At 52.0% G+C, this 11,825-nt stretch overlaps 3 protein-coding genes and 1 non-coding gene across 4 annotated transcripts; 2 read left to right on the top strand and 2 right to left on the bottom strand.

The window, feature by feature from the left end:
- Nucleotides 1-1,037: 1,037 nt before the first annotated feature.
- Nucleotides 1,038-2,340, top strand: CC1G_03929 (hypothetical protein; the record flags this gene model as incomplete). The annotated part of the gene is made up of 2 exons (XM_001830986.2): nt 1,038-1,455; nt 1,895-2,340. The coding sequence occupies 2 exons, from the start codon at nt 1,038-1,040 to the stop codon at nt 2,338-2,340; spliced, it is 864 nt and encodes a 287-aa protein (XP_001831038.2).
- A 2,117-nt stretch (nt 2,341-4,457) lies between these two features.
- On the top strand, nt 4,458-5,708 carry CC1G_10426 (hypothetical protein; the record flags this gene model as incomplete). The annotated part of the gene is made up of 4 exons (XM_001840588.2): nt 4,458-4,473; nt 4,563-5,207; nt 5,264-5,384; nt 5,474-5,708. 4 exons carry the CDS (start codon nt 4,458-4,460, stop codon nt 5,706-5,708), a joined length of 1,017 nt encoding a protein of 338 aa, XP_001840640.2.
- A 110-nt stretch (nt 5,709-5,818) lies between these two features.
- On the bottom strand, nt 5,819-5,892 carry CC1G_20135. The gene has a single exon. It is a non-coding gene; the product is annotated as a tRNA-Ile (tRNA).
- A 139-nt stretch (nt 5,893-6,031) lies between these two features.
- CC1G_10427 (hypothetical protein) lies at nt 6,032-11,527 on the bottom strand (the record flags this gene model as incomplete). Its single annotated transcript, XM_001840589.2, has 11 exons — nt 6,032-6,051; nt 6,102-6,132; nt 6,188-6,604; nt 6,654-6,883; nt 6,948-7,239; nt 7,302-7,877; nt 7,932-10,020; nt 10,075-10,268; nt 10,318-10,481; nt 10,528-11,334; nt 11,386-11,527. 11 exons carry the CDS (start codon nt 11,525-11,527, stop codon nt 6,032-6,034), a joined length of 4,962 nt encoding a protein of 1,653 aa, XP_001840641.2.
- Nucleotides 11,528-11,825: the final 298 nt, after the last annotated feature.

Genomic DNA, 11,825 nt, shown 5'->3' with positions numbered 1-11,825 from the left:
CGCCGATTTGGTGGATCAAAATCCAATGTCGAGACACTCGGCACCTTCGTTATGGACCCATTACAATGGAACGAGCTCGATGATATTCTCTCCAACGGATTCCAGTCGCTTCGAAAAGTGACGCTCGAAATGGCCATAGGAATCTCATAGATTCGGACGAAGTCATGCAGGTACCGGAGCAACTGGAAGTGATATTCAAGGTGAACTTCCGGTGGTCAAAGCAAAACCTGGGCTTCAGCTACGAGGTGGAGGGCTGCCTGATTTAGGAGATGAAATCGAGATACAGAAGAAAGGTTGTGTACTCATCCATGAAGAGCATGCGAACATTGTGTGTGGTTCCTGAGCCCACTAGACACCTGCAAAGTACAGCCATTGTTGAGGAGATCGGATCAGCGCCTGGGAAGACGCAATCTATGTCCGAGGTTCTTGCGTAGACATAGTGGGCTAAGTATGACAAGAAAACATTGGTTCCTTCTCGTGACAAGTCGCTCTTATAGCTTCGGGGAGACAGGCCCCTCTGGATGTAACATGAGAAGTCAAGGGCTGATACGAGGGCTGAAGGCTATCCCACGCCAGGCCTCATGATCACATTGTGGAATTGTGCACTTGAACATCCACTTTTGGTCATACAGATCCTCGACGGGGATACTTTGATTCCTCCATAAGGTAGATATACTCGTTTTCAACAGGGAGAAATGCAACACAAGCGACAACCCTTGCCTTGCGCTGAGACTCTGGGTCGGCCGTCAGCCACGGTGGAAACATGAGGCGAGCGTGTAGATGCAACCTGACGTTGAAACTGCTGTAAATCGTCCGGGATGTGTTCATGCCGGAATATGGGTACCTCTGATCAATGTACAGGATCTCAAAAGAGTTTTAGAAGCCATTAAGAAGTTCACGAGCTCGATAAATCATAAATCCCGATCAGCGCCCGCGAAGGGACGCCCACCGGAGCAGCCGTATGGATGCATGAACTTTATGATCTGCACCAGTAACAACAATCCGCAGACCTGACTCTCTTTGGCCCACTGATCGTCATGTTTCCACTCGAACTTTTTGAGGCCACCGTTGAATGCCTCGCTGCCCAAGGCACTATGGATGACCTGCACCAATGCGCCCTCGTCAACAAGCAACTCACCCAACTCTGCCAAAAGCAAATTTTCCATACGGTCAAGCTGGTTCAAAAGGAAGCAGGATGGATCCCACCGGAAGAGCGGGTTGGATTGCCTCCCCATCCTATCGAGCGATTTGCCAAGGTGGTACAGCAAAAACTTGCAATTGGGGATTACGTCCGGGTGTTGGAGATAGAAAGCATGCTCAATTACAGCGTTGACGATGGATTTACAGTCCTTGGCCATCTTCACCAGGTCCACACCTTCACATTGGCCTTTGCGGATGGACCCCGACATGCGGAACACGCGAGACCCTGGGGTACCATCTCTCCTGGTCTTCGAAGTTCGCTCCACTCATTTGTCCGTCGAAATCCCGTCACATCCCTGTCCTTTTTCAACATTGGCGAGTTTCCCCATACCTTCCTCCGCGAATGTCGACATCTGGAAACACTTAGCGTCCTTAATCTCGAGCCCGACGAGAGCATCGTCCCGTCGTCAAGTGAAGCTCCCGTCAAAGTCAAGGAACTAATGCTGCTGGACCGATCAATCCTCTTTGCAGAACATTTAATCCTCCATTCGACGTCGCGACTCGCCTGCAATTGACATATCGGAGGCTTCGACCCTCAAGGTCCACTTTGGTCACAACGACGACGAGCATGTCGTGGTTCGCGTCTTGGCACTGCCAACTCAGCTCAAATCCCTTGATTTACATTTGGAAAGTACGTATCTAATCACCAACCATTGGCCAGATATTTCATGAATTCACCACACCTGAATTGCAGAGAACTACTCCGAATGGACCTGTCGCAACAACATATTGAGCCGACTTCCTTCCTCGTCCCTGAAGACACTCCGAAGTATCACCCTGATGCTCGATACATGGGAAACGCCAGAGTTCCCAGTCTATGGCAAGTTTGCTCACGAACTGGCTCTGATACAGGGAGAAAACGTTCTGGAGGAGTTGGATCTCTTCCTGGTTGTTCAAATCGACTGCGACCTGAACCTGGACCCGGTACAGTGGCAGGAACTTGACCATCTACTTTCGATGGGTTTTCCTTATCTCCGCAAGTTGGCAATCCGTGTGGAAATGACCATTTTCAATATTCCCTCACCGCTCGAATACGCTGCGGACAGGCAGATGCAATTGGAGAAAATCCTCACTGAATGCTTCGATTGGTCGAAGGAGCACCTAGAATTCACGAAGAGCGCGAATTGTTGGGTCATCTGAACGAGTGTAGTGTACTTGGGTATCATTGATCGATTGTACCAATTTAGTTGTGCGCATTCCCACTGTAATAAATGGTCATGAGGACATGCTAATGTCTATAGGCAAGCAGACGTACACACGGTTGAAGCCGGCACCGCACGGCGCATCGAAGATGTTCTGTATGTAAGCGTGGATAGGCCGTGAGCAGGACACCTCCCAATAGGAGATCTTGCATCATCGCCAAACACTGCGTAGTCTGCAATCCTGACTACCTGGCTACAATCAGATTGAAAGGCCTTCACAAAATTGAGAACCCACATCCTTATTTCTGCCACCATCTGGCAGCAGCGTCAGAATCCTGTGTACTAGTGGGTGCAGGACTGAGAACTCCTTGCTTCCATTTCACACGTTGATGTGCTGGCTAGCACAGAAAGCACAAAGAAGAGCAAGAAAACAACTGGCGGTCCCGAATCGAGTGGAACTTGTTGTGAGACAAGTGACACGAAAATGAAGACCGACGGCCGAATCTAAAGACTTTTAGGTACTGTCTGTACGTTGGCACGCAAGTTCGATGGGGTTGTTGTTTTAGTAGACTAAGTTAACGAGGAGAAGACTCTCTGACTCGTATAGAACGGTTTTTAGGGTTTTTAGAGCTTTGAAAAGGCTCTTGACTTTATGCGGATGGTGTTTTGGTATTTTGTTGTGCTCTACACACAAGGGAAACACTAAGTTCGACTTGTGACTCGATTTAAACACGACTTAGGCTCGAAACGCGAATTTGAACTCGAAAACACTTAAACTCGTCCCGGCGGGATCACTCGTTGACTCGTTTTTAAACTCGGACTTGTGTATTCACGCGCAAACTCGAACTCAACTCTAACTCGTTAACTCGCTAACTCGACACTCGGAGAATTCCTCTTTATTTTACTGAACGACTCGTGTCGATCAGGACAAGATGTATAATCGAGTCAAAGGGGTATCTATTGATTCTTTTGCCCGGCGGGCCTATATATATGGTACAAATTGTTTGACTACGAGCTGCGAAATAAAGACTAGCAAAGACTATACAAACAACCGAATACGTGCGCATGATACAGACGATGAGAGTAGAGAGACGGAGCGGAGGTACGAGAGAATCGAAATACGAAATAGGAAGGAAACACGACAAAAGAGCCCCTGGCGTGTCGTGCCGAGTATGCCCATAAACGTCTATTGATGATTCCGGCTGTGCCGGAACTCTCGGATCCGCCGGATAATCCTGTGGACTTTAGACGCGCGCTTGGCAAGCTGTCAAACGGGTTTCGTATTGTGTATTCGAAGTATGTTCTTGTTCTGTTATTCTTCTATTTCTTATTCCGCCGTGTCGTTATTCTCCTTGCTTCTATTTCTTTACACTTGATTTCCAGTTTGCTCAGATGACCTCTTCGTACGAACGTTCTTGTTTGGATTTTATCCGCCGGGTTACGATTGGTCGTTGTAGTCGTTCTCGAGTACTCTAGATTTTCTTGTGTACGATTTCGTCTTTCTTGTTCTGGTTCTCGACTTATTCTTTCCCTCTTGGACTTCGTCATTCTTGTCTTGATTCGCCCGTAGATTCCCCGCCGGTAGTTACTATAAGTACTATCTCAATTTGTAGTAGGTACCCCATCCGGAATCTCGACTAGGTTCATACGCTTCGAATCTCTCAGTCTAAGTTCCTCAGTAAACTCTCTTTCTCATCGTCTTCGACCGTCGAGCCTTAGCTCCAGTCGTCCCTCACTCTCGTCTCTCCGCCGGAAGGCGTTTCCGTCTGGTCCTTCGGCCTAGCCAGCCTTTGGAGCCGTGACGAAGGGTACACGTTCTTATAACGTGAGACCAAGGCTACCCTCCGCCCTCCTACGTCCTTCTCTCCTCTCTCTCTGTATCCGACCCTGACAACCCTGGGGGTTTTAAAACCCCCTTGACCATCCCTACGAACTCATCATAGCTTGCCTCGCCAACGCCCAACTCTGCCAAAACCGAATCTTCCGCACGGTCGTTCTAATTCCGAGGCCTGTTGGGTCTCGGGTTCTTTCCCGTGGGGTTCTGTTTCGCCAAGACGCGACGCGCTCCCCACACGTGACTCTCATCGTTATGTATTTCTTATCTTATCTGGGGTTATGGGCGGGTTGAGAGGTGCGCGCGAAGTGTCACTGTGCGGCACGAAATCCCGTCCACCCAACAGGCCGAGGATACTTGCCGTTTAGCGGCCCACATCCCACTAGTTCAAAAGGAGAAGAAATGGACCCCGGCTGAGCAGCGTCTCTCGTTGCCTCCCCATCCTATCGAGCGATTTGCCCACCTGGTACAACAGAACCCTTCCCTCGCGGACGTAGGACGCGAGTTGGAGATAGAAAACATGCGGCAGTACAACGTCGACGATGGTTATACGGTGCTGGATCACCTGGACCAAGTCTACACCCTTACATTCGGATTCACCGACGACACTCGCGATACTGTGCCCCAAGTGTCCTGGGATACCATATCGTCAGGCCTCCAGTCATCGTTTCTATCGTTCATGCGGCGGAATTTCATCACCACCCTCTCACTCTTTGGACTTCACAACCTCACTCGCGAGTTCTTCCGAGCATGCTCGCTCCTGGGGAAACCCGCTGTGCTCAATGTAGGAGCGAGCAAGTATATCTCACCCGGCGCCATCAAGGCCTCCGTCAAGTTGCGGAAGCTAGATCTGGACGCCAATTCAATCGGCTTTGCTGAAGATTTCATTCTCCAAACCACTGCGAACATAATCGATATCTCAGAGGTTTCAACCCTGAAGATTGACTTTGGGGAACACGGCCATGACCACGTCTTCACTTGCATCCTGACGTTGCCAAAGAAGCTCGAATTTCTTGAGTTGCATCTAATCAGTGAGTACTCCTTTGATACGACACGACCTCGTACTGATGACGAATGGCTATGCCAGAGGACTTCTCACAGTGGACATGTCGGAACAACGTCCTCAGCCAGCTTCCTCCCTCTTCTCTGAACACTCTCCAAGACATCAGATTGACGATGGTGGTTGAAGATACCCCAGAGTTTCCGCCGTACGGCGAGTTTACTTATGAGCTCGCTCAACTCTGTGGCAAAAAAACCTACAAAAGCTGGATAGCAACATTCTGGTCCAATTCTGCAGCGACCTCAACTTGGATCCCATCAAGTGGAAGGAACTTGATGATATACTTTCATCCGGCTTCCCATCCCTTCGGATGCTGGGGATCTGTTTAAATGTAGCTATCTTTGATAGCGACAGGCCCTTCGAAGAAGCTGCAGAGAAGCAAGCACAGTTGGATCAGATTTTCGAGGAATGTTTCGATTGGTCGAAAGAAAACCTCAACTTGAAGACGATTGCCAAATGTCGAGTCATCTGATCTAGCTAGATACCGCAACTTGGTATTTCAATGAAAAGGTTACAAAAGTGCATATATGATCGATTTGCGTCGGGGGTCCTGAGTCGGCCGACCAGGAAAAAGGAACGTAATGGCCAACGTGGGGATCGAACCCAAGACCTTCGCGTTATTAGCACGACGCTCTAACCAACTGAGCTAGTCGGCCATGCTCAACTGTGGACTGAAGGCCGACTCGGAGGCCTAGCACTCTCTCTACGAAGGCGAATTTCGATACAGCGACGTAGCATTCATGGTAGCCCCAAGTTCAAAAAATGCCAACGCCTCTCAAACTACCTGGATATGCATTATGATGACCCAAATACAACTGTAAGCCGAAATCAGAATCAGCTTGTGATAACCATGAGGGGAACTCACGAATCGAAGGACCAGCTCTCTTCAAGGAATACTAAAAAAAGACCATAATTCAGTTGGAGATGAGGAACGAAAGCAAGGAAACTGACCTCGAATTCACTCCCATAAAATACGACGATATCGCCATGCACCATGGTCAGCTTGACGTCTCTCGGAACAGGAGCCGTTGATGAGGCCTGTGCTGGCGCAGAAACGGGTTCGAGTGGAAGCGGGGGAGAGACCTGCTCATCTGGTGAGCCTGTCGCTGGTGGCTCCAGTCCTGGTTCTGCGGGGGTTTCGTCCATGGGCATGAGCTGATCCAAGTCAGGTTGAAGCGGTTGAGCACTGCTCTCCTGAGGTTCTTGCCCTGCCTCCGGCTTCCCCTTAGGCTTCTTCGGCTTCGTCGCGCGAGGAACCCGGGCACTTACAGCAGCCCTATCTGCCGCAGGTGTCACAGTCATCACAACGTCGCACCCCAGACACAGCACTGCAACAGGGCTCTCCTTTGCACGAAGGGTGGGGTGGTTCTACGACAACGGTCAGTCTTGAGTTCTATGACGAAAGTGAAGGACTAACCCGACGCGATCCAGCAGCCACCCAACCGACGATCTCCAGACGGTTGATCTTCATCACATCCCCGGATACCTCGGCATAATTCCTAGAGCGCGATACCATGACATTTCGAGCTTGGACAATACATTCGGGATTTGTGGCGGAGGATCCTCGATCTGGGGTGCTATTTGAAGCATCTGACGGGCCTAGTGCTTGCTCTATTGGCAAGTCATAATTGCGAACGAAGTAAGGATCTAAAAATAGCCCAAACGTACGTCAGTCGGTCTGCGACAGACAAAACACTATCGGGAGACTCACTGCCACTGTCCCCAGCCACTCTCAACAGCTCCACGTTCTTCTGAATCTCGACGAGCAAATTCGTAGCCGGTTTCTGAAACTTGGCGACGTTGGCCGTGAAGACGTGCTTGACGAAAACCTTCTTCTGATCGCCATCGAGATAATACGAGAATGTCTGCATTCCATTCTTCCATTTCGTCGAGAAGGAGGTGACAGATTCCTTGGGGAACTCGTTATAAGGCGAAGGAACAGGTACCATCCCGTGGGGTCCACGAATGTCAGCAAGTTCCCTGGAGTATCCTTCGGGTGGGCGCTATCGTGCGAGCCTATCGTCAACCTCACCTCCCAGCAGATTACGGGCAGAAACGGTCTTACCTCAGAACACGCTTTGCTTCCACATCTGCGATGCCTCATCGCCCGCTGAAAGTTGACCATCCCACACTCGGAGCAGAACCAGCCAGTAGGGAACGCGTCATCCGGTATACAGGAGTCCAGCCCAGCCAACATCGAAGATGGGACCAACGAGAAATACATATCCCAATGTGGTATGTCCCGGAGGTTCCAGTTCGGATGCTCCATCTTGGCTCGCATGTACAGCGGGGGTGTTGTGAGGTCGTTAAGGATGCGAGGTGGGCTAGGATGGGGTACCAGCGAGGTGTCCATTGTTTCTTCGCTTGGACGCCGAGTGGATCCTCCAGAGGAAGAGGACTCAACGGCGGTGGTCGCGGTAGACAGGGTGGGTTCGTTCCGTTCACCACACACATCCATCATGGTCGACGACTGCAACTTCAATGAGGATATACTCGAGTCTTTCCACCATGGACGAGATACGTCCTCTTCATGCTTAACGATAGTCTCTCCTCCAACATTCCACTGTACGCGGAACCGCCACTCCACCGTCAACGGGTCCGCTAAGTCACTTCCGCCACCACTTCGCACGACTGGTTTCTCCTAAAATACCAGCACCGATTAGTTCGAACCACCAGCCCAAATCCAACGACGCACCTCTAAACCAAGAACCTTGAAAAGTCCAAGATAAGCATAACCAAACTCAGTATCCAAAAGGGTTTTCGATCCGCCTGGAAGGAGTTCCCGTGTTCGTTCACGGGAAGCGATGATAGAGACCGGCGAGTCTTGGATGAAGGCGTCGATGATGGTACGGACTTCCATAGGAAGCGACGGAAGAGAGAGCGAGGCTCGCTGAGCCTTTTCCATGATGGTGGTGACTTCGAGAGTCAAAGTTTCGGATAGGACTGGAGGAGTCGATATGAACGGTCGCGGAACTATAATGTCCACATCAGCTACAGCAGCTGGTAGGGTGGTAGCTGGAGGGATGGTGACTGGAGGTGCTACCTCCCCCGGTGGTTGAGTTGGCTTCACCTGATGTGCGGGTGACTGTTCGTTTTGGGGAACTTGAAGTATCACAGTCGTGTCTTCTGCAGGGGTCGACACATGCCCTACGGGCGGGGTCGAGATGGAGGCTTGTGCAACTGAGGTGTCAACCTCGGCTACAGAAACTGGAGGGGTGGTCGCTGAAGGGATGGTGGGTAGGGGTGCTAAGTCCTCCAGCTTCGCGAGTGCCTGTTCAGATGGCACCATCCGGTGCGCTGGAGAAAGTTCGTTTTTCAGAGCTTGAGCGATTGTGGTCGTGTCGTCCGCAGTGGTTGGCGCATGCTCCATGGGTAACTCTGCTGGTTTGTCCTCCTTGTGCACGTCATCACCCCTCGCCTTCTTCATCGTTCGCGGGCGCTTCACCTTAACTGTGACTTCAACCTCTTCCTTCACCTCCACGAAATTCGCCGCCATCGCGTCCTGTTCGTCCATCTCCCCTCTCATAACCCTCAACCTCTTCGAAACCCTCGTTGGCGCGGTGACAGGTCGCTGTTTCCTCTTTCCCAGTCTTTTACGTCTCTGCTCAGCTTTGGCGACCGCCTTGACTTCACCGTCGTCATCTGAGGCGATCGGGGAGAGCGGGGACAAGAGCTCCAAGTCGAGGGTAAATGTCGCATCCAACGCGGCGTGGATATCCAAAGGCGGGAGCTTGGGTCGTTTCCTCTTCCGAAGCAATGGTGCAGAGATCGAGGTGACACTATCCTTTCCAACGGGTTGCTTCCAACGAGACCGGAACTGCCGCGCAGAAGCTGAAGCAGATTGGATGGACTGTTTGGTCGACCTCTCTACCCGCTTAACCCGAACAACCACAGGCGCCGACTGGTGTTCTGACCGGTATGGGTTCGCTGTGGCTCTTCCAGACCGGCGTGGCCCCGTGCTTTCCTGAGTCCAAGCTTGTTTGGTCGTACGATACCGGTTCCCAGTAGCTCTCCCAGACCGTCGAAGAGTGGTATTCTCCATCATCTGCTGAGCTAATGGTTTGCGTCGCTTGGAGGCAGTTTTGACGGAGATCGTGCTGGGATCGGCGGGAGAAGGGTCGCCTTTGGATAAGTGCAACGCTGACACAGAGAAGTTGACGTCAGGTGTAAGCGCGGAAGCGGTCGCTGGGAGGAGTGTGGGCGGTGCCGATTCGGTGGACGGCTCGATAATGGATTTCTGGGAATCGATGGTAGCGAGAATGGCTGGGCGGATATCTCCGGCAGTTCTACTGCTGCAGACCGGCGGTTGTAGTGACCCGTCCTCCTTCACGCCTCCTGCGAGCGCCGCGTCTGTGTCGAAGACCGGTGCTAGCCTCGCAATAAATGCATCAGCGCTCTCCTCTACTGTCCTTTCAAAATCCTCAAACGCCTTCTGGAGCCGCTCACTCGACTGGGCCTGACGTTGGGCAGCCTCGGCAGCGCGAGTCGACAACACCGGATCCAGTAGGTCAGTGGCGATTCTGGGGTGGGTTGGCGGATCCGGGTCTGGAGGGTAGTCCAAGGATAGGGGTTCCTCCGAAATCGGTGCGTCTCTGTCTTGCTGCTTTTCACCTGGGGCTGGCGTCCCCTGGCCGGTTTCAACAGGTGGTGGGTCAGGCTGGGTGGGGACTGTGATCGGCATCGAGGGGTCGGCGGTGGGGACATCACCGTCGCCCTTCTCCACGGAAACCATAGGCGCTAGATTTTTCTTCGCCGAGGCGGCTACCGGAACTAGAGCTCTCGTCCTAGTAATCTCAGTCAGGAAGGGTTTACCCAGGGTTAAAAGAAGCCGCGCTTACAAAATAAGATCGAAGACTACATCCCCTCCATCAGGAACGGGTATCATCTCGATGCTCCTCGAAGGAATGGTAGACTTTCGAGGATCGCCAGCGTCATCGTCTAGGATAACGACCACCGTTTCGCAGTGTGTCCAGCAGACGCCATTCGTGTCCTTCGTGAAGGCGGGGACTGCGGCTTGAAGCTCAGTCTTCGACTACCAACGAAGTCAGTAGGCGGAAACCATAGTGCGGAGGAGGTCGTACTGAGGTCCAGACACGGGGCTTCAACGGCGGTCGCTCTTTCCCCTTTCCCTTCTTATCGAGCCCATGAATTGAGGCAGAAGTAGGCTTGGCGGGTAGTGAGGATGCAGCGACCTTCCAGGTTTGGTTGCACTTTGAAAGTTCATCTTCGACGGGAGGCCTGATGTCTACACAGCGTCAGCAAAAATAATATGCACTAGGCTTGCGACGCACCCAATATGTCTTCAACGCCCAGTGTCTGTTGTGGATTCTTCTTCGGCCTCCCCTTACGCTTCTTGGTCTGTTCGGGGTTATCCGTCGGTGGTGCAGTCGCCGAGGAATCAACAGGAATATCATTAGGGACGGTCTCCGCTGTGAAAGGTTCCGCAACGTCTATCCCTGGTGTTGTACCCTGTCCCGAAAGACGTCCAGACACCACGCCTCCCAGTGGTAGTGAGGGTTCAGAGGGGCCAACCGAAGGCATTGGAGAAGGTGCCTTTACAATGCTTGCCGGAGAAGCTGCTTTCTTCTTCTGACCACCAGGCTTTCGTGTCACGGTAGATGCGGATACTTCCACTGGGTTGGGAGCTGGATCTGCGGCACTGGCCTGCTCGTGGGCAGCAGAGATTGTCGAGGTGTCTAAGGCTGGTTTTGCCTTGCGTGGTCCTCTTTTCACCCCCTTGTCTTTGCGTGGCTTGCGCCCCTTCTTCGACGCACCATCTCCCCAGATGGCAGCACGATTTTCTGTGATAAAATCGGCAACAGAAACACTTCCTGGTGAAGTCCCGGTCAGGGTGGGATTTGAGGTAGGCTCCGTGGGTGCAACTGAATCGGAAGAGGTTATCCGTGCGTTCAAATTAAGCGAAATCTCCATACCTTCATCGTCTCTCCCATTCTTTTCATTCCCCTGGTTACTAGAGCCCCGTATTGACACAGGATCAAGCAACCTGGTTCCGTGAGGTTCAAGGCCGTTCAACCCAGCCACGGGCATCGTTGACGAGTCCATTTCCTCGTCGTTGCCGACGGCGACAAGCGCCGACGCTACAGGACCTACTCAGGGAGAATTACCAGTTAAACCGACAGGACACGTACCTGCAGGCCCTGAACCAAGGCCGCCACCCTTTTTGACCAAACCATTCCCGTCGCCGTCGCTCTGGCCATCGTGAGTGTCTTCTTGAGCGCTGTGGGCGTTCAGTAATCGAAATTCTGGGCCCTTTTCCCAGATCAGAGCCATATACGACGTCCTCAGTGAAGGTTGGAAGAAGGCAGTCGAGGAAAAGGTAATTGTCCATGAGAATTCTCTGGCAACCGCGCGTGGCCGAGAAATCGTAGACGCCCATCATCCCATCAATTATGGATCAATTGATGACAAAGCGTCCCAGCTCGTCGCGTAAGGTCGCGTACGGTCACGCTCGCGCTTGCCCAAAGTTAATCGCAATCACAATGGCTTTCTCTGAGACGTTCACGAAGAGCCAATAAATGAAGGGGGAAACTGGGAACACAGCCCGGACCTGTAGAAATGTATCTGAGAA

This window comes from Coprinopsis cinerea (genome assembly GCF_000182895.1).
Source record: "Coprinopsis cinerea okayama7#130 chromosome 7 map unlocalized cont3.7, whole genome shotgun sequence".
Taxonomy (NCBI): domain Eukaryota; kingdom Fungi; phylum Basidiomycota; class Agaricomycetes; order Agaricales; family Psathyrellaceae; genus Coprinopsis; species Coprinopsis cinerea.
The sequence above is the reverse complement of the archived record's forward strand: the minus strand, read 5'-3'. Positions and strand labels throughout refer to the sequence as shown.